At 46.1% G+C, this 26,989-nt stretch overlaps 1 protein-coding gene across 2 annotated transcripts; it reads right to left on the bottom strand.

Annotated features, from left to right (window-relative positions):
* Positions 1 to 89: 89 nt before the first annotated feature.
* Positions 90 to 26,115, bottom strand: prag1 (PEAK1 related, kinase-activating pseudokinase 1). Of its 2 annotated transcripts, none has more exons than XM_010892833.4 (7): positions 25,847 to 26,115; positions 22,211 to 22,605; positions 20,143 to 21,926; positions 11,455 to 11,621; positions 7,779 to 8,539; positions 3,789 to 4,070; positions 90 to 3,591 (listed from the first exon to the last, which is right to left on the bottom strand). In XM_010892833.4, exons 2-7 carry the CDS (start codon positions 22,478 to 22,480, stop codon positions 2,791 to 2,793), a joined length of 4,065 nt encoding a protein of 1,354 aa, XP_010891135.3. In that variant the 5' UTR covers positions 22,481 to 22,605; positions 25,847 to 26,115; the 3' UTR covers positions 90 to 2,790. The 2 variants fall into 2 exon arrangements, with proteins under 2 accessions (XP_010891135.3, XP_010891136.3); XM_010892834.5 differs by lacking the exon at positions 25,847 to 26,115 and adding an exon at positions 23,603 to 23,704.
* Between the last annotated feature and the right edge of the window lie 874 nt (positions 26,116 to 26,989).

Raw genomic sequence — 26,989 nt, 5'->3', positions numbered from 1 at the left:
AACTGTTCCAATTGCAATTTTCACAATTAAACTCCTCCAAAGCTCATCCACATTGTGTGATATACAAATGGAGACTGATTACATCCAGGAATGTTAAACTGTATGCTTTCTTTGCGGAGGCTTTCACTGTACAGCTTGTTACCACAATTGGGACAACCCTCCCTATTAGCCATTTTTAATATCATACGCACTAAGGACTTAAAGCATAATCAGCACATTTGATTGAGACGGGACGATGTGAATGTGTGAAATCATATTTACAATTTAATGATACATAAGATGCAGGTGAGGCTGATGAATCCAGTTAAAATGCATTAGTCATTAGAGTACAGTATCTTTCTTATTCACACCATGACAACAGCAGTGTAATCGAACTATGTCAACTGTTTGGTCACAGCTTCAGGCCATATTTAATTATTTCTCTTTGGAGAGAAAGGTCTGAAGTCAAGTCAGGCATGTGAGAAGTCTCCAGTCCTCTGACAGAGGAGAGGAGACACTGCATACAACTGTATCTGCATGATCAAAAACAACCTTCACACACAATGTAGTAAAAAAGGGGAAAACAAATCCAAACTGCATAACAAAACTGCACAGTTTTCCCTGCATGGAATACTTTAGACCAAAAGCCACATTAGATCTGGTCATATGAATTTCAATACATAGGAAAAATATTGCCATTTAATTTGGGACAAAAGCAAAAAGCATTCCAGTGACAACTACAGGTTAAATGAATGGACATCATAAATACTTCTACCATGGATCTTATCCATTGCAATTATTAAGACCTGCTCAGGTAGGGCTCACCATTTGATTTACAATCTCTTTTATATACAACTACTGTTCGTCTCCAGACCACTCTGTGAAATTCCAGTTTCACATATCGAAGAAGGGGAACCTAGGAGTTTAAATTTACAAGTAGGTTCTCAGTCACCATAACACATCCTACACAGAACAACTAAAAGGCACTGTAGCAATTTATAATATAAAAAAAAAGTCTAAATTATAGATGTTAAGGTAAGCAAGTGGGTGGCATTGGCAGTTTCAGTATCGCTTAACTCATGTAATAAACTACTGCGAACTAATAGTGTGTATGTCTTTCATGGTTCAGACCAAGCAGACTAGTTTGATTCATCTCCCTTCTTGACCAATGAAAACCCACCCACTAAAGACCAATGCCCTTCTTCCACATGCAGGCTAACAATGAGAAAGCATTACTGCTTCACACTGAATGGTAGGCATTGTTGTAGAACAGGGGTGGCAAACGAATGACTGATGTAGATTTGCGTATTCATAGTTCACATTTTGTTACAGGACGGTTTTGAAAGTTTGTTTCCAACTGAGCTTTCTACTCAATGAATCCTCAATGGGAACTGATGAAGATCTGGTCTAAAGTGCATAACTAAGGCTTGAAAATATGATACAATCTTAAAAGGCAAATGATTTTTAGCCAGATAACGTTAGTATGCTTTGCTATTGTTGGACGACTTCGCTAGCTTTTCTTAGCCTATTTTTGCAATGTTGTCGACAGCTGCAGCATCTATAGAATGTTAGTGACTATGGCAACCACACGACTTAGTGACGTGCAATCCTTGAATAAAACAACAATATATTACTTTTAGTTGGGTGGGAGGTGCATTTTTTTTTTAAAGTCTACTGAAATGGACCTATACATTTCCTTTTTATAACTGCCCTTTTCTGTCCTGCAAATCAATTTTGACAAACAAATTGTACAATAAAAATCCACACCTGCTCCACAGAATTTCACAATCCAATGAATTTCACAATCCCTAGAGCCAAAAGGTTTACTCACCCTTGTTCTAGTTTGCTCAGTGTTGAACACTTGAAATGTGCATGCCAATTCAAAAAAGTTCAATGTAAATGCCTGTGTGAGAAACATTATTTCCATCTAGTACATAAACAGCAAATACAAATTAGCCATCTAGCTGCACAGTACAAATCTAACATTTCTGTGACTTGCTGGAGTGGACATGGACGTTATACCAGCGAGAGCCATTCCCAACTGAAAGTTTAAAGTGTATCAAAAAGTCATATTAACGAAGAATCACAGGAGACCATAACACTTTCAATGTATTGGCAGTTGTACGAAAACAACTGCCCGTTCATCATTACTGTCTATTATTATGTCCACACTGGTTAAGTAAATCCATGTAATCTTTCAGTCACATCAGAACCCACCATTCTGTGCCTCATCATTTTGCGAAGCTGCTGCATCTGGGGCGGAACGTGTGGAGTGTTCAACCTGGCCTGAGCGACTGTACCAAGCTAAGCTTTTCTGTCCATCCATTTGGACAATATCCAAGGAGGTTGTGTCTCAGGCCACACAAACAGCGGTATGTGTATGTAGGACACTGAAGCTGAATGCAGAGCTCCATGCAGACCCATTTGACAAGGAGAAGGTGTGCCCATATGATGACAAAATGGGCAAATATTATTATGTAGGCACCAATGTACCAATTGCAAGAATCTGCTCTGCTCAGCAAAACATTTTTGCCACCTGTGCATGTGAAATGAGTGCATTGTAGAGCTCTGGACTGAAAGGAAAAGTCAGTGACTCTCTGCTTTCATGCATGTGGTAAGAGGCAGATATGTTCACACTGCATTATCGTAAGTCCATTAGACCGATACTGAGGGAACGCAAGGCGTTTGTTCATTGTCACATTGTACGCAACAGACCGACACTCTCTAATCCCAAATGAAATATGATCCACATCTCCAAGAGCACCACCCTGGAGCGGGGGGTGGAATTGGTATGGATTTCAGAAAGTTTGATCATTTCAGAGAGTAGAGCATTTCAGCCGTAAGACATAGGGACAAAGGATGAGCAGAGCTGAAGTATTGACAGCACAGCCAGTCTTCCAGCTCGGCGTTCCTCTCCGGCTCCAGCGACCTCTCTGCGAACTTCATCATCAGCAGGGCTCTCTTCACATCCAGCCAGTTGAGGAGACCCTCTTGCCGTGGTCCTTCCCCAGGGCCCGGCCTATCCTGGTCCCCCCATTGCTGCTGCTCCATCAACTCCTTCCGGGGGCCCCACAACAGGCTCTGAAGCACCCGCTTGGCCTCCTGAATGTGGATGCGCTTGATGGGGTCTGGCTGGAGGAGCAGTCGTGTTAATCTCTGGAGCCCAGCGGAGTACAGGGAGAGCGAGGGGATGGTGGGCAGGTCCTCACAGCTGTAGTCCTGCTCTTTCAGTTTGGGGCTCACCTCAAACGGGTTGGGCTGGTGCAGCAGCTCATAGATCAGAATCCCTGTCTGGAACTCGTCGAATTTCCGGTACTGGGCGGCCGACACAATCTCTGGGGCAAGGCGGGCATGGTCGCGCTTTAGGCGGGGGTCACTGACAGCCGAATCCTCTGCATTCCGCTGCTTTGCCTTGGCGAAGCTAGAGATGACCAGACGGGGGAGGTGCTTCTGGTCGTAGGGGGCGTTGGGGTTGGCCTGCGTCGGCCGCCGGTGGGGGACCAGGAGGAGGTTCTCTAGACAGAGGTCACGATGTGTGACCCCATGCTCCTTTAGGTGCTCCAGACCGTTGCAAAGCTGCAACAGAAGGAAGCAGACCCGCCGCTCGTACACCTATATTAAAAAAAGAACGTAGCTTGTAATTCGGCATCACAAAGCTCTATTTGAGCTCAAACAACTTAAAGCTAGAATGAAGAAGGCTAGTGCACTTTATTCTTTAGTACACTACATTTGACCAGGGCCATATGGTGCTTAGGGTGCCACCGGAACCCTGCCTCAGCCTATACAACATGCTTGGACGGATAACTGACCTCCGGCTGAGCCTGATGAAAGGACACCCACTCCTTCACAAAGTCTGCCGTGGTCTGTTGTGGCACCTCCCGGGTGATAACCACCACTCGCTCCTTATCCCCCTGCGTGGGGTTGTGCCCGGCGGGCGGTGAAGCCTCGTCTCCAGGGAGCATGCTCTGGGGGACACAGGCGATGAAGTGGCCACAGTCCTGCTGGAGGTTGAAGTGAGGCGGGAGACTCTGCGGTATGGACAAGCCATAGAGGTGAGCCTGTTTGGCTTCCGAGGTCTGGCTCTTGCAGATCTGGAGAAGAGCGAGTGATACGGAGGTTAGAGCCAAAAGAAGCCCTATTACAGGAAGAATCAGGAAAATGTCTGAACAGAGGGGGGAGCAGACTAGTTACCACAATGTAACCACAATGGGCATTCTGAGGAAAATCCTTTCATTAGAGTGAGGCGTGACTAAAAGCTCTCACGTGGACGGGATGTGGAAAATTGTTTGATGACTAGTATGCCATCTCGGCATCCAGAACCAACCTTTCGTGTGTTCTGCCACGTACTCTGCTGTCACAACAGACTGTCCAAGTGAACCTCTGTAGTTTAGAGGACACGTTAACAGATCCTCTGCTTGTTCTTTGAGAGAAATATTGTCACTCGCTGTTGCCGAGCTTTGAATCCTGCAATCGTTTCAACATTGTTTTAAATCAAGCGAAGTAGCAGACAGACTCCGTGTAATAGACTTATGGCATTACTGTCTAACTACAAGCGGCTCAGATGAATGAGTTTCATCTTGTACAATATGTGCAAAGCCAAACACTGTGGTGCCTGTAAAATGGCTCCCTATGCCCTATGTAGTGCACTATATCCCAAAGGTCCAAGTCAAAAGTGGGGCACTATATTGAGAATAGAGTGCCATTTGGGACGCCTGGCTTTCAGTCTGTCCCACTTTACAAACACAGCTGAGGCTGAGCTCTGACATGACAGAATGCGTCTCATTTTCCACAATACAGTGCACTACTTTTGAGCAGGGCCAGATGGGAAACGGAGGTCACTAGATAGGGAGCAGTGTGTAATTTAGGATGTGAACATGGTGATTAACTGGGACAGATTGCAGTCTGAGGATTCATTTGGAAGCCAGATCATTTCATAGACAGTCATGTCACATAGCTTATTTGGTGTACGTTTATTTCTATAATCGTGTTTGTGTGTGTGTGTGTGTGTGTGTGTTTGTGGATTTGTGAGAGAGAGAACGTTTGGATGTGTGTACATAAGTGTTTTTTGTCTGTCTGTGCCTATATGTCTGTCTCTGTGGGCGCGTTTCCGCCTGTCTCTGAGTGTGGGTCTGTCTGTCTGTGTGTCTCCCTCTCTCTCTCTGTGTGTGTGTGTGTGTGTGTGTGTGTGTGTCTCTCTCTCTCTCTCTCTCTCTCTCTCTCTCTCTCTCTCTCTCTCTGTGTGTGTGTGTCTCTCACTGTGTGTGTGTGTGAGTGTGTGTGTGTGTGTGTGTGTATCTCTCTGTGTTGGGGTGTCTGTCTCTTTCTGTGTTGGTGTGTGTGTGTGTGTCTCTTTCTGTGTTGGTGTGTGTGTGTCTGTCTCTTTCTGTGTTGGTGTGTGTGTGTGTGTCTCTTTCTGTGTTGGTGTGTGTGTGTGTGTCTCTTTCTGTGTTGGTGTGTGTGTGTGTGTCTCTTTCTGTGTTGGTGTGTGTGTGTGTGTCTCTCTTTCTGTGTTGGTGTGTGTGTGTGTGTGTCTCTTTCTGTGTTGGTGTGTGTGTGTGTGTCTCTTTCTGTGTTGGTGTGTGTGTGTGTGTCTCTTTCTGTGTTGGTGTGTGTGTGTGTGTCTCTTTCTGTGTTGGTGTGTGTGTGTGTGTCTCTTTCTGTGTTGGTGTGTGTGTGTGTGTCTCTTTCTGTGTTGGTGTGTGTGTGTGTGTCTCTTTCTGTGTTGGTGTGTGTGTGTGTGTCTCTTTCTGTGTTGGTGTGTGTGTGTGTGTCTCTTTCTGTGTTGGTGTGTGTGTGTGTGTCTCTTTCTGTGTTGGTGTGTGTGTGTGTGTCTCTTTCTGTGTTGGTGTGTGTGTGTGTGTCTCTTTCTGTGTTGGTGTGTGTGTGTGTCTCTTTCTGTGTTGGTGTGTGTGTGTGTGTCTCTTTCTGTGTTGGTGTGTGTGTGTGTCTCTTTCTGTGTTGGTGTGTGTGTGTGTCTCTCTCTCTGTGTGTGTCTCTCTCTCTGTGTGTGTCTCTCTCTCTGTGTGTGTCTCTCTGTCGCTGTCCCTCTGTCGCTGTGTCTCTGTCCCTCTGTCGCTGTGTCTCTGTCCCTCTGTCGCTGTGTCTCTGTCCCTCTGTCGCTGTGTCTCTGTCCCTCTGTCGCTGTGTCTCGGTCCCTCTGTCTCTGTCGCTCTGTCTCTGTCGCTGTGTCTCTGTCGCTGTGTCTCTGTCGCTGTGTCGCTGTGTCTCTGTCGCTGTGTCGCTGTGTCTCTGTCGCTGTGTCGCTGTGTCGCTGTGTCTCTGTCGCTGTGTCGCTGTGTCTCTGTCCCTCTGTCGCTGTGTCTCTGTCCCTCTGTCGCTGTGTCTCTGTCGCTGTGTCGCTGTGTCTCGGTCCCTCTGTGTCGCTGTGTCTCTGTCGCTCTGTCCCTCTGTCGCTGTGTCTCTGTCCCTCTGTCGCTGTCCCTCTGTCGCTGTGTCTCTGTCCCTCTGTCGCTGTCCCTCTGTCGCTGTGTCTCTGTCCCTCTGTCGCTGTGTCTCTGTCCCTCTGTCGCTGTGTCTCTGTCGCTGTGTCTCTGTCGCTCTGTCTCTGTCGCTGTGTCGCTGTGTCTCTGTCGCTCTGTCTCTGTCGCTGTCCCTCTGTCGCCGTGTCTCTGTCCCTCTGTCGCTGTGTCTCTGTCCCTCTGTCGCCGTGTCTCTGTCCCTCTGTCGCTGTGTCTCTGTCCCTCTGTCGCTGTGTCTCTGTCCCTCTGTCGCTGTGTCTCTGTCCCTCTGTCGCTGTCCCTCTGTCGCTGTGTCTCTGTCCCTCTGTCTCTGTGTGTCCCTCCCTCCCTCCCTGTGTGTATATGTATGTGTGCACAGGCCTTGAGAACCAGGGTGTGACTGAACTGTAAATCCTGGCTGGCATGAAAAGATTAATGGACCCTGAGACATTAAGCAAGACTACAATGCCTCAGGCAGCGAGCCCACCTGAAACACACACCCACCCACACCCACCACTGCTCTGGATTTACACGTTGCTAATTACTTTGGGACAAAGGTCAGCCTCAATGAATACTGAAGCAGCACAGCCTTCCCAGCAGGCCACATAACCTGCCCAGAGGAACACTAGAATGGTGGGACCTTCCTTCTGTTCTCCCACAGAACAAACTCAGTCCCAAATCACACCCTATGTTTTCTTCATACTGCCCTTCGAGAGAGCCGGGGCACTAGTGGCCTACCCATGGAATACGTAGGTGGTTGCCATTTAGCACACGGAGTGGAGGAACAGTGGCTCGGCTTCATTTTGGATCCCTGAACCGTCAAAGAGCTTGTTGAGGGCTCGGCTTACTTTGCCGGACAGGTTTTATTGTTTAAAGAACTATAGATTACCTTGACTGATGAGTAGAACAGAGGAGTTTGAAGTTAAACTGTCCAACTGGAGAGGAGATTGAATTTGAGCTGCAGATTACAGACGTGCTCTTCTCACAGTAATTAGGCAGACATGTGCTAAAAAATTCCAGAAATGTCTTCCTGCAGTTGTTTGGTCTCCAAGTCTTTTTGCAATATGTAAACATTAAATACCGGAGTCCTTGATATCCAAAGTTGTTGATTACCAAAGAACTATGTGACCGTCTGGAGCCAGGGAACAACCCCACTTTGAAACTCAACAACAAAGAGGAACGTCTTTCTTAGGAAAGCAAACGTCAAACTTAAATATGACATCCTGGATAAAAAAAGATAACTAAATGCAATGTTGTGTGTGTGCATATTGGCAAAAAACAACACTTTTCAAACCAGGAACACGTTGCTCTAAAGGAGATGGAACTCTAAAGTTACGCTACCTTGACTGCGTAGGAGTTGGACGGGTCAGACGCGCAGGTGGCGGAGTAGTAGACGGCATCGCCGGCGTTGCAGCTGGCCTTGTTGCAGGTCAGTTTGAACAGTGACCAGTTGCTCTCGTCGAACCTCAGTGGGTTCTTCTGGCTGCGTGTGAAGTGGTCCTCGCATTTCAGAGCCAGGCGTCGCAGTGACTCGGCGTACAGGCCGCCCAGCTTGGAATAGATCCCCTCCCTGCTGTCGATGTTGCTGAGCAGGGTCTGAAGCTGCAGGCTGGAACCGTGGGACGGCCCGGAGGCCGAGTGGTGCGCTGCGCTGAGCTGGGGCGACGACGACGAGGTGACGCTGCCCCTGCTGTGTCCACCGAGTCGGCCGCAAACTTTCAGGGGCTCGTCCATGGTCTGAGAGCGCACGGTGCGACCCAGAGGGCCATGACAGCGCTCCAGGGATTCTGAGGAGGAGTACAGGGGTCGGGGGTCGACGGTTGAGGAGAGGAGGCTGGACTGGGACAGGACGTCCGGATGAGACACGTTGCTCTCCGAGCCGCCGGCAAAGGGAAGGCGGGGGTAGGCGCGCACCAAGGGTTTCCCGGATGCGCTGTCAGGGGCAGAGAAGGTTCGGTTCACCATTTTCTTCTCTGGCAGAGGAGGTGGCTGCAGTCGATTGGACAGGTTGTTGCTAGGGAACTGTTCCGGGTGAGGCGACCCTGGAGATGAAGTCATGGGGCTTCTGGGAAATGGAGACAGACGCGTGGCATCATGGGAACCTGGGGAGAGAGAGAGGACATTCGTTGCCAAATCCATATAAATATATACAGATGAAATTTGATCAAATCTAATTGAAAACAGTATCTCACACAACAGAATCACCAACGCACATCGACTGATGAACAGTTAAAGGATAATGAAATAATATTTCATAATAATAATGAAAACATATTTACCATAAACAAGACAGGTATGGAACCAATGGTTCAGGCAGGGTAAGAAGCAAAAATTAGAGTGAGCAGAGAGACTAAGTGCCGTTTGTAGTTACTGTTTAACTAGCGGCCTACCGCCTGAGACGACGGTCTCGATTCTTTGAGTGGGAGCATTGTGTCCCGTTGTCCTTCCTTACACAGAAGGCTATAAACATACAGCGCCAAACCAATTACAGCTATTGCCTTTCACCTATTACACCTACAGTACATGAGCCCTGACCTATTACACCTACAGTACATGAGCCCTGACCTATTACACCTACAGTACATGAGCCCTGACCTATTACACCTACAGTACATGAGCCCTGACCTATTACACCTACAGTACATGAGCCCTGACCTATTACACCTACAGTACATGAGCCCTGACCTATTACACCTACAGTACATGAGCCCTGACCTATTACACCTACAGTACATGAGCCCTGACCTATTACACCTACAGTACATGAGCCCTGACCTATTACACCTACAGTACATGAGCCCTGACCTATTACACCTACAGTACATTAGCCCTGACCTATTAAACTTACAGTACATTAGCCCTGACCTATTACACCTACAGTACATTAGCCCTGACCTATTACACCTACAGTACATTAGCCCTGACCTATTAAACTTACAGTACATTACCCCCAACCTAGAAACCTGCAGTATGTTTACCATTAACATACACTATCCATGTGGAACGGGGCGTGTTTGAGATCGAGCCAGCAATATTCTGTCAGGCAACACAAATCCAACCACGGGACATTCTCTCGGCCGCGAACCTATAGCAAATCGCCCCTCGTCCGCAAACCTAAATTACATTATCCACGAACAGAATCTGGATTTGGCACAGCAGGTTATCCATAGAAACGGCGTCCATCCTGTCCCAGCCCTATAATGGCCGCCATCTTTGTTAATACACATTTACTCTACTCAGTCCCTGGGTGGAGTGACCAGTTTAGTGGGAACAGCACAATTTGAAGGTTCAGTGCTGTGGTCAGAAAGACTGCTGTGTCGTCCCTTTAGGAAGTGCTAAATAGAATCAACTCCACAGTCATCCCCCTGAAAAATAGGTTAGTTGTGTGGTGGTTAAAATTTAGAATGGATTCCAGAGGAGGGTGTTAGTTGTTTTCCTCAGCTATCAGTCCAATAAAGATCTCTTCAAACACTTCCTTGGAACTTCCTTGGAGGCAATAACAGATTGTCCAGGAGTCACTGTGTGCCTCAAATTGCTCTAGATGCTCTATGTAGAGCTCTACAGGGTAACTACATTCCTAACATATAGAACTGCATTCCTAGATTGCCATTTGGGACACTGGTCTTCAGAATGTATGTGGAGGGATAAAGACATTGACACCGAAGGAAAGTGAGTCAGACCGGGCAGCATATGATTTTGCCAAGTTTTAATCATCCCAGAACGCATTTTAGGATTGGGGTGAAGTTAAGATTTTGAAGGTGGTATAGTCCAGTGGCTCCCAACCTTTTTCCAGTTACTGTACCCCCCAAAATAATTTGCACTGCTTGGAGTACCCCTGAAGTACCCCCTCATGCTCATTTCACTAGTAAGTCTATGGTGTCATGAGTGTTTTCAAGTACCCCCCGTGGAAAGGCCAAGTACCCCCAGGTCCTAGTACCCCTGGTTGGGAACCACTGGTATAGTTCATGCTCAGCGCACGCACACGTTTGTACAGCTACCCTCATTGGGACCAGAAAATAGAAATTGCATGCTCCCTTGCCCTAACCTTAACCCTAACCCTAACCTTAACCCTAAACCTTAACCCTAAACCTTAACCCTAAACCTTAACCCTAAACCTTAACCCTAAACCTAACCCTAAACCTAACCCTAAACCTAACCCTAAACCTAACCCTAAACCTAACCCTAAACCTAACCCTAACCCTAAACCTAACCCTAACCCTAAACCTAACCCTAACCCTAAACCTAACCCCAATAAAGTAACATTTATGCCTACACTTTACCTAGATGTAATGCTTAACCTTAACCCTAAAATTAACCAACAACGCCTGGACTTTAAAGAAACCCCAATCCTAACTATAAAATAAATTGTAAGTTTGACCCTAAACCCTGAGCCGGAAAGTGACTTTTGCCTCACGGGGCCCGGCAAAAGGTCCCAACGAGTCCAATATTTTCTGGTTTTACTATTATCATTGGGACATTTGGTCCTCGTGAGTTTAGAAAGACCTAAAACACACACGCGCACAACCACACGCGCAATAACAAAAGGTATGTCACAAAGACAGGCAGAATGACAATTTCAAAGAGGAAGAGGACAGAAAACAGAACACTTGACTTCTGCTCTTTAACCTGGATAGCCTCATATCTGCTTTAGCCTTTTCCTCTTCTGATTGTTCTCCCACTTTCGACCTAGATAAGTGGCTTCCGTCTAACAGAACCCTGTAACTTCCACAAAGGAAAAACTAGCCACGACGTGACAGTGAAAGTCAAACAACAACCATAAGGCAGAATCCAAACGTATGTTGTTGGTTGCTGTTGAACGTTTTATGTCAGACACAGTGTCTTTCCTGCGAGTAATAAAGGTAAACGTACCATCTTGATTATCCCTTCAACAGATTGATTCCTCCCACAGGATCAACTCAAGCACATCATTCCAGCAGCACCAGACACTTGAAAACCAGGTTTTCTGGTGGCTTTCTGGAATCACTATCTCCGTGTCCAGGCAGGCGGCTGTACTCACCTGAATCAGAGAGGGCTCTGGTGGAGTCTCCAGGCAGGCTGTCGGTGGAGGCGGTGAGCAGGCTGCTGCTCCCAAGGCCGCGGACACTGCTGGTCAGGCTCTCCACAGAGCCCTGCTGGCTACGCTGATCCACCTCCATACTGCTTTGACTCATCTTACCAGATGCCCTGCAGAATAGGAACAATGAGCGTATTAGTCAGTGTGTGTGTATGCGTGGTACCTTATTGACAACCAGGAAGACACATGAATAATAACAACTTCCCACCATTAAAAACAAATGACCACTGTAATCAAAACCACTGGATGCTATGACTGCCTACAAACAACTAACAAAATGTGTAGTTCATCATTCAACAACGACAAGTGGTAGAGCGTGCTGTGTTGTATATTGTGTTCCTGTACAAAGAAACACACAGTCAAAACATGGAGCAGGATCCAGTGTTCCAAGTCACTCCCGCAGTATGGCTTTGAACCCGGCCCGCACGCTCTTTCAGAACGCTCTCCAATAAATCGGTGCTTCCCAACCCTAATCCTCCAGCACCTCCAACAACACACGCTTTGGTTGTAAACCTGACCAAACATACTTCTTTTGAGTAATTGAGTGCTGGATAATGAGAATTAGGTTTGCTGGTCAAGGGTTACAGTGGTACTCCAACTGAGATGGGAACTACTGCATTTTGAAATTGTTTTTATGCATTTTGAATTTTTTTTTTTTAATGTATTTTATGGTGTGACAAATATTTTAATGAATTTGAACACATGCAGTGTTTAGAAATATATTAATGGGCACATCTTTTATGTTCCACATGCATTTGACATTTTTCATGTTTTCATGGTGTTCATGATCTACCTTTGTTCCCCTACATCTCAATTACAGTATTTACACCTTCTTGGATGTGAATGAAAAGTTACAGGAGGTAACCTGTCTCACAAGAACACATCAAACATCCTTATTCGTATTTCCCCTTTGAAGAGGAACACTCTCCTGTCTTACTATGGGCATGTTGTTGCTCTTCCAGTAAATAATTTATACTAAAGAAGACCAAAATAGTCTTCTCAAAGCAAACTTATGAAAAATAGACAAAATACATACTTTATTGGTTTGCTGAATAATATATATAATGTAATAATGAACAGAGTACAAATAGATGGTTTTAACAAACATTTGCAAACTTCCATCCCCATTTAAAAATGTCCTCTTTGCACAAACCAACCGTCAGAAGCTTTTCTCTAAAGACAGATAAACCAGGTTTGGCTTCCTCCTGTCACGATAGCTCCTATTTAAATGAAAAGGATTGCCATCCTTCTGAGGTACTTCTCCTAATCACAGTGGCCAATTAGACAGAGTGACAGGCCGGCCATTCAGGATCCCACTGCTATTCAGTTTCTTCATTATAGCTGGTTAATGGGTGAAACTGAGCATAGACAGGCTCCTTTCGTCTCAGCTCCGACAGGCTCTATCCGCAGAGCCTTTTAACTTCAATCACATCTTAAATTGCCTCAACAAACAGCTGTGTGTGTGTGTGTTTGAACCCTTTCTCATGCAGAAGCAGTGTAGGACCCACTATAATTTTTCAGACCAAACAAAGGTGTAGGATGATGAAAGACTGTGGAAACGTTGAGGCTAGTTTATGGTAATGGTGTGTATGTGGTGTAGAGAGAGACCATCTGTGTGTCCGTCTGTCTCTATTAAACATGGTTTCATGCTCTGAGATCATTTGTATCTTAAACCTAGCTGTCATAGGAATTCAAAAGACATTCTTGAGTAGGGGCTACAGCCGGTTTGACCGTGCACAATCTGAACTTCATCTCAGGGCAGTAAACATACATGGTCCGTCAAGGTCATATTCGAAGGTCACAGCATCTCATGCTTTCAAATTTACACAAACGTCAATGTATTTTAGGTTGCTTGCATAAAAGATACCCATCATTGCAGGCACTTTGTATGAATAAAAAAAAAAGTACAAAAAATAAAAAAAGAAAGTCTCCTAACAATTTGCACAACAAGGTGTACCGTATCTGCCAGGGATTGGTTCTGCAAACCCTCGCGGATGTGGAAAATCGCGGATAAGTGACACAAATCGCGGATAAGTATTAATTCAACACAATCGCATCTAGGAAAACAACATATCGTGCGCGTGACCGTTTATTTGCATAACCGTTATGTAATGGACAGTTTACTTTAGATTTTCTTTATGTTTGCACTTCATGCAATTAACCGGATCGACGCTTGGAGGCTGAAATTAGCACGTTTTTAGAATTTCGGACTTCTTGGATACTTCAGTTCGCGAATGTGGAACCGCGGAGAGCTGGGGGTCTCACACGCCAATTTTAAGCGGTTCCGGTGATTACAGTAGTCTATCCACACCTCACTTGACTGTGTGGATTTCACATGCGTGGTGTAGCTTCTCAGTTAGTGTTCTGATGAAATGTGAAGATGAGGATGGCCGAACACAACCAGATAGGAGCCAGCCAAGGACACATTAATGGAAAGGACCTTGGGTTAACATTTACGTTGTCATAAGAGAAGACGCGTGTTAAGAACCTACCACAGTAAACGTCAAATTAAATGGAGCTGGTGACTTATAACTGGGTGGTTCTCAGTTTTCAATCATAGAGGCACTTGGGATTGAATTTAAAGATGTGCAGATAAATGACCTGTGCACGGTGATACACGTTGGGAGGCCATTTCCCAGACATCACGTTCGCAGTAAGCACCGGTAATGTCAGGTTCAACGTAAATCACCAGTGCAGCTGGTTTTGGCTCAGATTTAACCCGTCCACGGTTGTTTGCATCTCAGCACTTCCCGCTAATATGTAGATTGTCAACACCAGCGCTGAGAAGCCCAGTGGATCTGTTTACACCCGTGGTATCACTAAATGCGTGGCATTTTAAAAGCATCAGGGTTGATGGCAGGGTAAGAAGGGCAAGTGTTGTGGGGTTGAGGAGAGGCTGAGTAAAGGGGTGAAGCTATAAAGGGACTCTACAGATGGTGGTGTTGAAAGCCGAGCATCCCCTGCCTGCATGGAGTGTGAGCTGGGGATGGGGTTTAAACGCATAGAAAAAGAAAGTGACTGACTGGCTGGCTTGGTGACATGCTGAAACCACTGCTGAAGCCACTCAACCACTTCCTAACGGTTTTCTATTTGAACCTCGACTGAGTTCTCGGATGACGCTTGAGTAGAAAGGTCAGTTTCTCAAACATGACATTTGTTCTTAACCGTGTTAGGAACAAGGTGGTTAGAACCTTGGAATGTTAATTGGCTAACAGCTGTGGTATGTCGGACCGTAGCAGATACAACTGCTGTACCGTCATATAACCCCAGCCCTGATCACAAACAATATTTGTATTGATAGGAGGAAACAATTCAAACAATTGTGTCTGAAAGGAGAAGTTTAATATGGAACCAGGACAGCAGCTCTGGCTTAAACTCCTGAGAACAGGACTTCTCATAACCGAGCCGGAGGGTGACCTTAGCAAGTTTCCTATTAGCGATCAATACAGAGTGTTAAGAAAATGATATAAATGATCACTGATGAGAGTCAAAGCCCCGGGAGATCTATTCTGCTACAAATAGCATCATTATACACCATAACATTGTGAATACATTTACGATCTTAATTTGATTGCCCTGTTGCAGAATACATTTCCTTCAATTCAAATGTCAAACATCAAAAGTTTAAAAGGGCTTCTAAAGTTCAATTCTAACAATTGAAAAACATATCATACCCTACAAAAATGGCCATCGATTATAATGAACTACATTTTAACTTCCTAAAAGAAACTGCCTCAAATAGTGAGGCCCAATTTGAAGAGTGCCTGAATGCTTTCATTTGGGTGAAGGTCTATTATTGGCTCACATCAAGTATTAATGTTAACCAATATAGATAGTAGGATGAATGTTAAAATGGGAAATTAAGTAATTGCCTCATAATAGTTCTGTAAGTCTCTCTGCCAACACAGCAGGACCTGAACTTCCTGGAGCCTCCAGTCAGCACTAACACCCCCAAGCTAGGAAACAAAGTGCTGGGCTAGCATAATAAAAACAACCTTAACACAGTGATAGGCTATGAGGCAGTTTCCGACCATTGATGTTGAAAAAATGTGAGGCCGACACCAAAAATCAGCTTAATGACACGCACACAAATAGCATGCACGCATGCACGCATGCACACAATGGTACAAGTGAATACAGATCCACATAAACAACCATTTGAATCAGACTCAGGGGGAAATGACCAGGCCGTGACACTTACACATCGGTTTGGTTTCGGAGGCTGAAATTTCCCATGTGAATTTCTATAAATGATGTAGCCATAGACGCTCGAGCGACTCATATCTTAGTAATCTAGAAAGGACGAGTTCAAATACCTCCAGGATCATGAAGCTCTTCACCAGAAATGCCAGTGTGTTGCAATGCTTAAGTCGTTCTCTTGCCTTGTAAAGGCACCTAGTCATAATTCTGAAATGGTGAAGAAAAGGGGACACTGTTTCAGCAGAAGGGTTATATACGGGCCGATCATAAAGCCCAGTCTTGCTGCCACTGATATTAATGAATGGCCTCAGGGATCTCCTCCTGTTCTCCTCCCTCCCCCACTTCTCTTGGCAGAGGCCTCTGTACACACAACGTGTACAAAGCCCCACCACCCGTAGTGGTGTGGCGCGGCAGCACATCCCAGGGCTCCACCTGCCGCTCCTTAAATCACAAGGTGGCCATCAGTCACTCTCTCCGGACGGACACACTAAACCCTTCAACATTCACATGCATCGGTCCGCCTCAGCTAACCTCTAACGGCAGATGCGCTTCCCCGAATCATCTCTTCAGTCGGCAGGGCTTTCATGCAAAGCGGCCTGTTCTCTGGTGCACTAAAAAAGGGGAAGGGGGTGTTATTTGGGAATAGCCTTTAACACCCCAAACCCTCAGGAGCATTAAACCTGGGAGGCATGACATCGGGAGGTTTATGTAATCACATATGAAAAGCCAGTAACTTTCTTGGCAGCAGGCCACAAACTCACACCCTGGGAGCTTTTCTGGCTTCATGCAGGACGAACCTAGAACGGCAGACAGCTGGGAGGAATCTCCTCAGATCGCTAACAGACTCCATCCCCGTCTCAGCGCAGTGTCATATTGTTGTTTCAGTTCGTAAGATCAGCTTAATGGAGATAACCGACTTCCAGTACATTGACAAACCTGATCCGGAATACGTATTTCACCGGGATTCAATGTCTCATTCAACTTAAAGTTAAACTGACCAAACCAACGACTGTGACCAATGTTACCTCAGTGCAGTAGTTTTGAAAAGAGTTTGGCTAAACATTTGTACGGTACCTCAGACTGAAGTATCAGCGGCGGTCCAGGCAGTATGGCCTTCAACATGTCGGGAATCCCATTCGCCATCAAAAACCACATACCATGAAGTAACGCGGCACTCGTGTGTGCATTTCAAATATCTCTACAGAAAAAGCTACGGCATCTTCATATAGAATAAAAACACACGAAGAATAAAAACATGCGCATCTCAAAGCTTCTCCGAACCCCACTTCAACACAGCCATGTCCCCTATGCTCTGTCAAAACCAGAAACGTAATGCTATCTAGGCTATTCTCTGTCATCCGGAAGCGATGAAGCTTGTCTCCGGGGGTGAGGCGAGGGGGCTGGCACCTCAACGCCAGGGACAGTTTGGGAGTTGCTGCCGGCAACAATCTGCTCTTCCATTAATGTGGGCAACACCCCTGGGTGTCCTGGCCTGACCCAGCTGACACACTGCCCTCTTTTAAAATACACTAACACATATGCTGTTTGGGGTAAGACGGTAGGCCACACAGACAGACAGACAGACAGACGCACACACGCACGCAGACACCTGGAACCAACTGCCGCTAATGATATAAAGACTGGTTCAAAAGTGTCACCTCACAAAAAACCTCTACAGTGGTGATGTTTTGCTTGGTTCCACGGTGATCAAAGAACATGATGATGGCCCGTCACGAGAGGGGCAGACTTCTCAACCATCTGGTTCTTTAATGATTCATCAAGCAAAAACGCTGCCTCCTTGTTGGTGTATGCCTGTTTTTTCCCCTTCCTTTTCATCCAAATAGTATCACCGCTCGCTCATTGGTTGTGGTTCAAACCGCAACCTGTTCCTTATGGGTCCATAGTCAAAAGAAGTGCATTGGTTAGGGAATAGTGTGCTGTTTGGGATGTAGACCACAGCGTGTCGGTCAGTCACTCCACCTTCCACCTTTCTGTGTTAGTCTTCTCAAACGCTTTCTCTGACACTTTCTGCAGGATTTAAGCATGTTCTTTCCTGGACTGTTAACTGTGAGCCCTTGAAGGTACGTCTCATTGTCACCTTGTTAGCAGAAGGACCTCCAGTAAAGCTGTCAAAGAGTTTTACAACACCCTTATTTAGGAACAGTTCATCGTAAAGTCCATGTTGGGGGGGGGGGGTTAACGTTACACCCAAGGCGTTTTGTTGTTTAAACACTGTGTAAGCTCCTGGCGTGGCGGTTCATGCCCGATCCTTATGTGCTTTATAACAGCTAAGCTTTAGGAAAACAAATAGTGGAATAGCCAAAAGCATGACGGTCACTAGGGCAAGGCACGTTCCCACGTGCCCCTAAGAGGGGTATTTTTATCAGTAGCGCCAGACGTGTGCTAGCGAGTTCATATCAAGAGTTGCATTAGCTTACTAGTATTACCACAAATATATGGGTCTGGGAAATTTGATCAGCAACAGTGGTTCTAGTATTCCGGACAGCCAGCCAAAGCTGTTGCTGAGGCCAATTTGTTCAATTTCTGGGAGTTTCAAATGTCAAATGTGTCAAACTAACAGTTACCAAAGAAAGAATGGGAGAGAAGGTGATTGAAATCGATTTGATGCCTCAAATTACCGTTAACCCCAGGACATAGCCAAAGACTACAGTTGACAAATTTGAACATATCAACACCATAAAATCATCTCTGCAGGTTAAAACCCACATGTGACTTGGAGATGGAGATTGTTTAAATGACTATGGCCCAAGACAAGGACCAAACACCTAAAACTGGTTTGCTGTCAGCTGGGAATTCAAAGTTTTATTCCAAACCTACAACATACCCGACAAAGCAAGGTGTATGTTAAAGAATATTGGACACCAACTAGGCTTTAAACAACATGCCTCCTTCTGCTTTGGGTTTATGAGTCACAGAAAACCTGTGAATTAATTTAGCAACCCTAAAGTCTGAACAGTACAACTGTAAAGATGTCTAGAGTCTACGGGTCAGGCTATACTACACAGCCATGTTTACCTGTCACTTAATACATTTTCTTAGTTACATCAAAACTAGCTATTACAATGTTAAAAACATGTATTTAGTTATAAATACAATTTGATTTAGCTGTTACTTCAATGCATTGTAACATCTTAGATGCATAATAAAACAACAACATAATAGCCAGCAAATGTAAATCATTGACAGTGTTGTCTTTGTGTGTGCCTGTTACGGTCAATGGGACAAGGCACAAGGCCTCTCTTTCCCCAGTCTGATCTATTGTGTGGGGGCCAGAACAAATTCACAATGCGACAGGGAACATTTTTAAAGCTTACAAATGACAACATAAAGTTAAACTGCCACACAAAAAAGGAACCATTGACACTATGGGTTCTGAAACAAGAGTGGAGGGTGACACCAGCTGAATCTGAAAATGACTGTTAGACACCACAGTAGTGGTGTGGTTGCCCTAGCCTTGCATCACCGCACCACTAAGACGGTCTAACCATCACATGGAGAGACAGAAAGACAGAAAGGTAGATTAAGAGAAATAATGCAGCTAGACTGCTATAAAGATCCCTCTAGTCAGCTGTTTTAGGAGTAACAAAAAGGGGATGAGGGGGCAACTCATCCAACACATTTGAAGTTCCCAAAATAATCTTACAAGCGATCAAACAGCAAAAGCCTTTTAGAGTACACAGGAAATTTAAGACTTCTAAATGGCAATGCCCCCGAATAAAACCTTAACACAGCACTTCCTAATGGAGTGTACAGCTGCACTGTATCCAGGGAATAGAAGAGGCCGTGCAGACTGGGACCCTCATCTAAATTACTCAAAGGATACAATGTACATTGAAGTTTATCGTGCGACATTCTGTTGACGATGAAAGAATTCCATTGCAGTAGTGAATTACACTCTACGGTCAAGCTGGTATGTGGCACTCGCCAGAACCGTGCATTGGTTAATGACAAGCCTTAAAAGCTAGAAATACAATTATAGTGGGAATATCACATTTATCTGAGCTGGCGTGTTTGGAATCCTGTTCGTGTCTAATCAATATGGCCTCCGTTTGAAACTTTAATCTTCAAACTCTGAACTCAATGACAACGCAGTAGGCCTATTAAGTAAGTAAACTAAAGACACGCTAACCTTTTTGACTTATCTTCTCAAAGCCCTTTCATTTTCAGAATTTCTCTTGCTTCAGACTCACAATCCTTCTTTTCACTCTCAAGAATCCCATTCACAGCTTACTGACTGTTTCAAGGGAAATTATAGCAGTGGTATATTAGCAAAACATTGATGAAACTATGAGGCGCTGAACAGTAGTATAATTACTGGTCTGTTGACAATCTCAGGAAAGCCATCATATAGCCTTGTAGGCCACAACTGAAACAGTTGATGTAAAACCAAAAGACACCGCAAGTTCTTACCTGTGGTGTTTCTTGGGCGGAGGGGGTGGGGGGCTGGGGTCATGGCTTGAACTCTTCCCCTCTCCTGAGAGCTCGGTGTGTTCCGTACTGGAGAGAGGTGACGGCGGCGTTTTGGCCAGCATGCTCCTGCAATGTTTTCCCTCTTCTGCGCTGCTGCCCGCCTGCATGGGTCTCTGACTGGCACCATTGTTGTCCACGGTGCCTGGCAGGGTCTGGGTGCTGCCCTGCATCCCCCCTGCGGGTCTCCTTTCCCTGGCCTCCCTCCAAACAGCCGTCCCATTGATGAGCCCCGTTGCTCTGCTCCGGGAAGCGCTCTCCCGGGAGTGGCCCTCCTCTGTCTCGCCCTCCTCCTCCTCCTCCTCGATTCGCACCTCCCAGTTCCGAGATGATGCATGGAGCTTGTGCCTCCGAGCGTCAGATGAGGCTGAGCTGGGGGGCTCCGACAGGGGCTTCACCTGGGCATCCTTCTCCCTGGGGGACAGAGACAGGGTCTGGATGCCCTGGATGCTGAGTTCGGGTAGAGGGACCGGAGAGAGACTAGACGCCCCCAGAAAGATTTTTGGGGAACGGTTGTTCCTCTTGGGAGGGATGGGGGGGCTGTTTTGGGGTTTGGGCTGGATGCAGGCAGGGGAGGTCGGGGTTGACAGTGACACCGGCTCCGTGACGGAAGGGTTTGAGGGCCACTTGAACGCAGGGCTCCCCGGGTTGCTTAGGGCCGTGGGGCTGAAGTGGGGCCACTGGGTGCTGACCGCAGAGTCCGGGCTGCTCAGGTAGAACGTCCGGTTGTTCTCCTCCGTGTGGGCCGCCATGACGGTTATCTTTGCCCTCTGGTTCTGGCCCTCTCCAGCGAGCTCCGCGTCGGCGTCAGAGCGCTGCTTCTGGGCCAGGGGTGTCCCATTTAAGCCGACGCAGTGAGGCTTCCTCTTTCTCTTGGTACTCTCGGCATAGATGGGCTCGGATGTCGTCGGCCCGTCCAAAGGAGAGTTTGGGCTGGTTGAGGAGGCCGAGGGAGGAGTGGGACAATCGGGCCCCAGCGGTCCGAAGCCATTGGGTCCCGTGAGCGAATCGCTGCTGCTACGATAGGAGCAGGAGTCGGACAGTGACAGGCAGGAGACCGGCTCTGAGAAGAAGGAGTTGGTTCGTCCGCCCCCACAGGGCTGCAGGACGGGGCCCAGGGAAGGCCCCGAGCTAAGGGGGGTAAAGGCCGGGACGGGAGAAGCGTTGGACGGTTCTGCTGCGCCGCAAGTGAGGCCGTTACTCGACGCTGTCACTGTGGCGCTCACGTCGTTACTGACACCACTACTGGCTGTCATTGTACACGCGGCGATGACGTCGATAGAAACGCCCCGAACGGCGGAGGAATGAACGACCGAAGGCCCTCTGGGGGCCCTCGCCGGCCCAACGCCATTCCCGGTGTAAGTGCTTTTGGTGATTTTGGTAGTTTTGGCGATCTGCTGCCTGTAGGAGGCATCCCCGTTGCCATTTGCGTTCCCCTTCAGAGCGTGTGGACTGAGAGGCCCTCGGCCATGGCCGTCCTCCTGGGTCACAAAGACACTGCTGAGGATCATACTAGAGTCCTTCTGCGGGCCAAACGGCAACACGGGCGACAGGGGGCTGAGGGGTCCGGGGGAGTAGCGGCTGCAGGGCTGCTCCGTCTTCCCAGGCATGGTGGCGCGGCGTGGGACCGCCTCCCTCAGGGCCTCGTTACAGCCGTCTATGTAGATAGGGGACAGGTCCAACATCTTCTTCAGGCCAAGTCGATCCCCTGAAACCTTCTGACTGTCCTGTCGCCGACACATGGGAAAGGAAGCACCAGTAGAGCTATTTATTTGAGTGGGTGGTCACATTCAGTTACATGTTAGAATGGTGCTTGGCTTCTACTGCTTTAATAATCAAGTAGAGGTGGTAAATAAGATGAAGTTCCCTCTTACCGTGCAAAGTGCTAGACAAAGTGGATAGATAGATATATACATAACACTACCATTTACTGTACAACATCACACTTGAATGAACAGGCGCATGCATGGTTTCTCGGTCCCATAGTTTGCCTGTTTCAATGGCGACTTACCTGCTCTGTGTTCATGTTGAGGTCTGCCAGCATGTCGTTAATGTCAGGGTGCATCATGGTGGGGCGAACAGCGATAGTGGGTTTGGAATAGGGCGAGGGCGCGGTCACTCCCTGGCCATCCTCCTCCTCTTCTCCCCCCAGACTGGCACGTGGGGCACCGCAGGGCGCTGTGCTGCCCCCGGTGGCGCGGTGGGCGCTTCGTGGGTGGAAGCAGTTTTTACATGAGCCGGGTTTCCACACGTGTTCGGCGAACTCGCCGCAGGCCGACATGTTTGTCCGAGAACAAGCGTTCGGTGATGGTCAGCGCTGGGTCAGGCAGGCGGTGAGAAGAGCCAACATGGTTGATTGGTCGATAGACGGAAGACTGTTTTCACAACACTGCCGCAAAGAGAGACCTGTAGAGAGAAGAGCAGAAATATTTAGTTAGTGAATAGGAGAAGGTATTTACTGAGGTAATTCTCATCTTAATCAATAACTGTAAGCTATATGAAATTCTGCTGAGAGCATTCAGACAGCGCTGCAGCTGAGGTTTAGAGAGATAACCTCAATGAAAATTATTTGTATTAGTAACCATTTTTGTGTGCGTGTGCGTGCATGTATATTATTATTATTCCAGTTTTCTAAAGAACTTCTTACAAAATAGTGTGGATCAGGCCAAAAAAAACAGAACATATTCTCAAGTTCTCTTTTTAAAAAAGGGGATTGTATTTAAGAGTTTGCCATGGCTTCACACAGGATAAGAGGAAGTTGACACCCACTGGTGAAAACCAAATGGGGCATTACCAGTCCTTTCCTATATGCACACTCCTCTAACATAGTTGGCATTATATGTCTGGTTCAGGAACCCTACAGCCATCTTCCTGTAGTGTTAACTAGACAAACTATAGTAAACACCCAGCATTCCAGTTGAGCAAGGGTTAAAGGGATGTATTCCTTCACTTCAGTGACACTGCTGTGCGTATGTGGTACCAGTTGAAAGTTGAAGCAATGACAGGCTTTTAATCTACTGATATAACAGTAGTTCAACCAACAGGTTCTATTACATATATACTACATTATTTATAGCCAAATCTGACTGCATGAGATCACTTGACAACAGTAAAAGTTAAAAATATAAGAGGCTTCAAGCTTTGTGTGTAGACTCCAAAAGCCCCGGCATTATCACTCAAGTGTTGTTTGTAACTTAAGACGCTTTGCTTTCTATCCATGCTCTCCGTTCCCAGGCTTCCTAAATTAGAGGGTCCTACTTTCTGTCCAGCCCATTTGACCCCCAAGAACATAAAGGCATTCAGAATGCCGTCTCACGTTCTCAAACGCCTCGGACAACCTGGAGGTCGGAATTTCTGGAATGTGGAGAGGCGCAAGACGCAGAAGGGGGAATCTCACACCCACCACAACAGCACTTCCAACACCTTCCCCAGTGGGAGCCACGTTAAAGACCGGAGGATGGGGAGAAAATCCACACCACTGCAGGATTCATTTGTCTTATTCCACCTGGGTGGTTCTACTGTCCCTATGAGCGGATAGAGTGTTTTAATAAAACGTAAGCTTTACACATTATTATACAAGTGATCCCACACTGCTAATCAGGAAAGCACTACAATGTAACTCAGCCCTATTTAAAAAATTGCTTCAGAGGAATAGTAGATTACTCATCTGATATCAAACAACAGCTAAACTGGAGGAAGTGGGTGTGATTTATGATACTGATTTCCATTGTGTTTTAAAAATAAATATATTACCTAGAACCAACTACATACCCAAGTATTATAAAATGGATCTCTTGACTAATTGAGATGCATGTTTACACACACAGTGAAACTGCATTCCTTTATTGCTGTCTGGAAAGCACCAGAAAGAACACTGGTGTTTCAACAAGTGTTTTCAAGTGTATAACCAACAACTGACCTGCTGGAACAGAGAAAGACAGACAAAAAGGCAGACAGACAGAAAGACAGACAATGTGGCATATAGCTGAAAAACAGTCAGTGCTGCAATTTTAAAAAATTCTCAGAAAGCATCTATCACAAAACAAAAACAAAGCTGGACATGTTTCACAAAGTTAATTTGATGTGGCTGTCCATTTCCTCAGCACCATCAACTTGGGAAAGATAGTAGCAACTATTTTTCCTCAGTCAAAGTTAAACTAACATCTATCGATGAGAATGACGACAGTCAAGTCATGACACAAATTCAAGTCAGAGAAAGTTGAATGGCTGTCAAATTTGGGGTGGGGACTTATCTGCCCCTCAAAGATGACCTGCGGCATGGGTTTGGGTCAACCGTTCTTTCAAACTTTGCGGCATTCCGGCTCTTGGCCACAAAATAAAAGCAATCTCTGTCCCTCTAGTGGGTGTGTGAGAGTGTGTGTACTGTTGTCTTTTTGCTGTAGCCTACCCCCTGTTGTCTCTGCCTAGCATGCAATAACAGAACATTGCCTAGAAGCCAAACTGCCCGACTCCTGTCACCCCACAACACAATCTGTCCACACACACGCACACACACAATTATTTGCTCAGGGCAAGTCGGATGCAGTGGGGAATGCAGCCTGTGTGACAACCTTAGACTCGGTGGCAACAGATTTTACACTCATAATGTAGATAAAGACACAGGGGCAGGGCTTTGTCAACAAATGAACAGCTGAAAATACTTTGAGGGAAATGTTTTGAACTTCAGTCCAGAAAATATATATTTGTTTTTACTACTTGACTCCAAAAAGGCTTACATGTACTTCGTGATCTCACCAGTGGCTTCCCTTTCAGCTAAAATCGCACAGGATTGATACTGTTGCCAATAATTTGTTCAATTAAAATGTTTAAAACGCAATTATATCTTGAAAATGCCAACACATGGACGAGCATAGACTCCGGCGAGGAAGTTTTTTTGCCTATTAATCAAACTTCTACACAGCTGTGTAATACACTGAACAAAAACAACGTTGAAAATAGGAGCATATTGTAATAGGACCCTATTTTCAACTCGATCACTCGTGAATTAGCGAATGGATACCCTAGTACTGGTGACAAGTGGTATTTTACACAATTAATTAATTGCGATTAATGAGGCTAACACAGCTCATGTTTGAACATCGCTGCGGTCCACTTGATCGAGCATCCGAACACTTCAACCTGTCCCCTGGAATTTCAAGTCGAATCTCGACTCCTGGCAGTTTCTGAAAAATGCTGGATGTATATAGCCTCTAACTCCGGAACTTAGTGAGTCGGTTCGGACATTGGGCTGTTATGTCCCAAGAGACGCGCCAAGACGTTTCGGAGTAATAGTCTCTCCGAGCACGTGCCTAGTTCCAGAATATCTACATTACAGACGCAAGTTGACATTTTCAAGCGCCATGTCTTTTCCTCCGCTGTGGACTTGGTTTTCGCAGAAGCCACCTGTGACATATCCCTACCCAAGATGTATTGAACCAGGTTATAGCCTAAATCTGAAGCGTAGCATACTAGTCTAAATTAACCCGGGATTTTAAGCAGCAGGAAAGCTATACAATCAACACCCAAATGACCACTGGTTTGAATAAACATCCATATAATATTCTTCTGCGATAGTTACTAATGCTGGGCTATACCAAGAAAAACGCATGCCAGTTCTCTGTGGACGGAGACATAGATTTCTGCTTACCTGCGGACTCCTGTTCTTGACTTGCCTGGCAACAACAATTGGCGCCCTCCAGAAGAACAACGAGTAAAAATGTAATGTTTGTCGTTCCCACATCTGACACACCCGCAGGATGATAGGAAAGCCCGGGGAAATTAACGTTGCTATGTGGAGTATAAGCAAGTTGCTTTGATCCGTTGCTCACGAATTCACTGCGAGGTGAATTGCTGGCTGAAGCAACCAGCGAAAAGTGAGCTTGAAGCTCCTGCAGCGAGGGGCGGAGCTCTCTGAACTAACTACACGAGTCACAGGCTTGCTCAGTGGTCACGTTCTATTGTTTTGTTTTTTGCTGTTTATCTCACCTTTTCTGCTATCAACAAAGTATATGCTTTTCCTGAGACAAATAAATACGCCTAGCTAAAATATAGGCGACGCGTAATGAATTAATTTTGCTAGCCACATTTATTTAGGATTCCATGTTGTGTTTGTGCATTCGCCCTATAAATATAGCCCTGGGGTTATTTTATATCACAATGACTGTAAGCTATAACACAAATGTACGTTCGTATTCTAGGAGGCAACGTGGGAGTTAATTAAAAAGTAATTAAAAACGCACTTTGTGCAACTGGGGCCGGGTGTGCGGCCCCTCGAGGCGAGATCTGACAGGCAGGCAATCGTGCGTTGCTTGGAAGTGCGCCTCGCACCTTGTGCTCCAGATTCTGGCCGGAAAAAGAAGAGCGACAGACAAAAGACAAGCCAGGTTGGGCCTCCGCTGAAACAACCTCATAAGCCTAGTACGGAAAAACGTACACTAGGTCTACTGTTTATCGCGCTATTGTGTATTTATACTGTTGAGGTGAAATTTCTCCCCGGGCAGACAGGCCAGGGAAATCGTTTTCGTCTGAACAACCAGTGATTTCCCAAATTTCCTGATATGGGATGCGTATTTGAATTATTAGCTATTTAAATGCACACTGAACACTTGGCTACTCTCCCAAAAGTGAAGATCTGTCTGATTGTATTGTATGCACTGGTTGCAATCAAATGCCATCAACCTATTTGGAGAAGGGGTAAAGACAGAACATGTACTGGGCTGCATGTTTAACCACAGATACCAACATATGGCTGTGTATCTAAACATTAGGATAACATTTTGGTGGATGCAAA

This window comes from Esox lucius, chromosome 14, assembly GCF_011004845.1.
Source record: "Esox lucius isolate fEsoLuc1 chromosome 14, fEsoLuc1.pri, whole genome shotgun sequence".
In the NCBI taxonomy this organism is placed as follows: domain Eukaryota; kingdom Metazoa; phylum Chordata; class Actinopteri; order Esociformes; family Esocidae; genus Esox; species Esox lucius.
Note: the sequence above shows the minus strand (reverse complement) of the source record. Positions and strands in the feature narration are given on the sequence as shown.

What these genes read in the sequence shown, in the direction of transcription:
- prag1 (XM_010892833.4), bottom strand. Translation starts at nt 22,480, where the DNA reads ATGTCGGCCTGCGGCGAGTTCGCCGAACACGTGTGGAAACCCGGCTCA. An exon ending in CCGCCCAAGAAACACCACAG is followed by an intron (nt 11,622 to 20,142) that starts GTAAGAACTTGC and finishes CCTATTCTGCAG; the next exon opens with GGCATCTGGTAAGATGAGTC. An exon ending in CAGAGCCCTCTCTGATTCAG is followed by an intron (nt 8,540 to 11,454) that starts GTGAGTACAGCC and finishes CTCTCTCCCCAG; the next exon opens with GTTCCCATGATGCCACGCGT.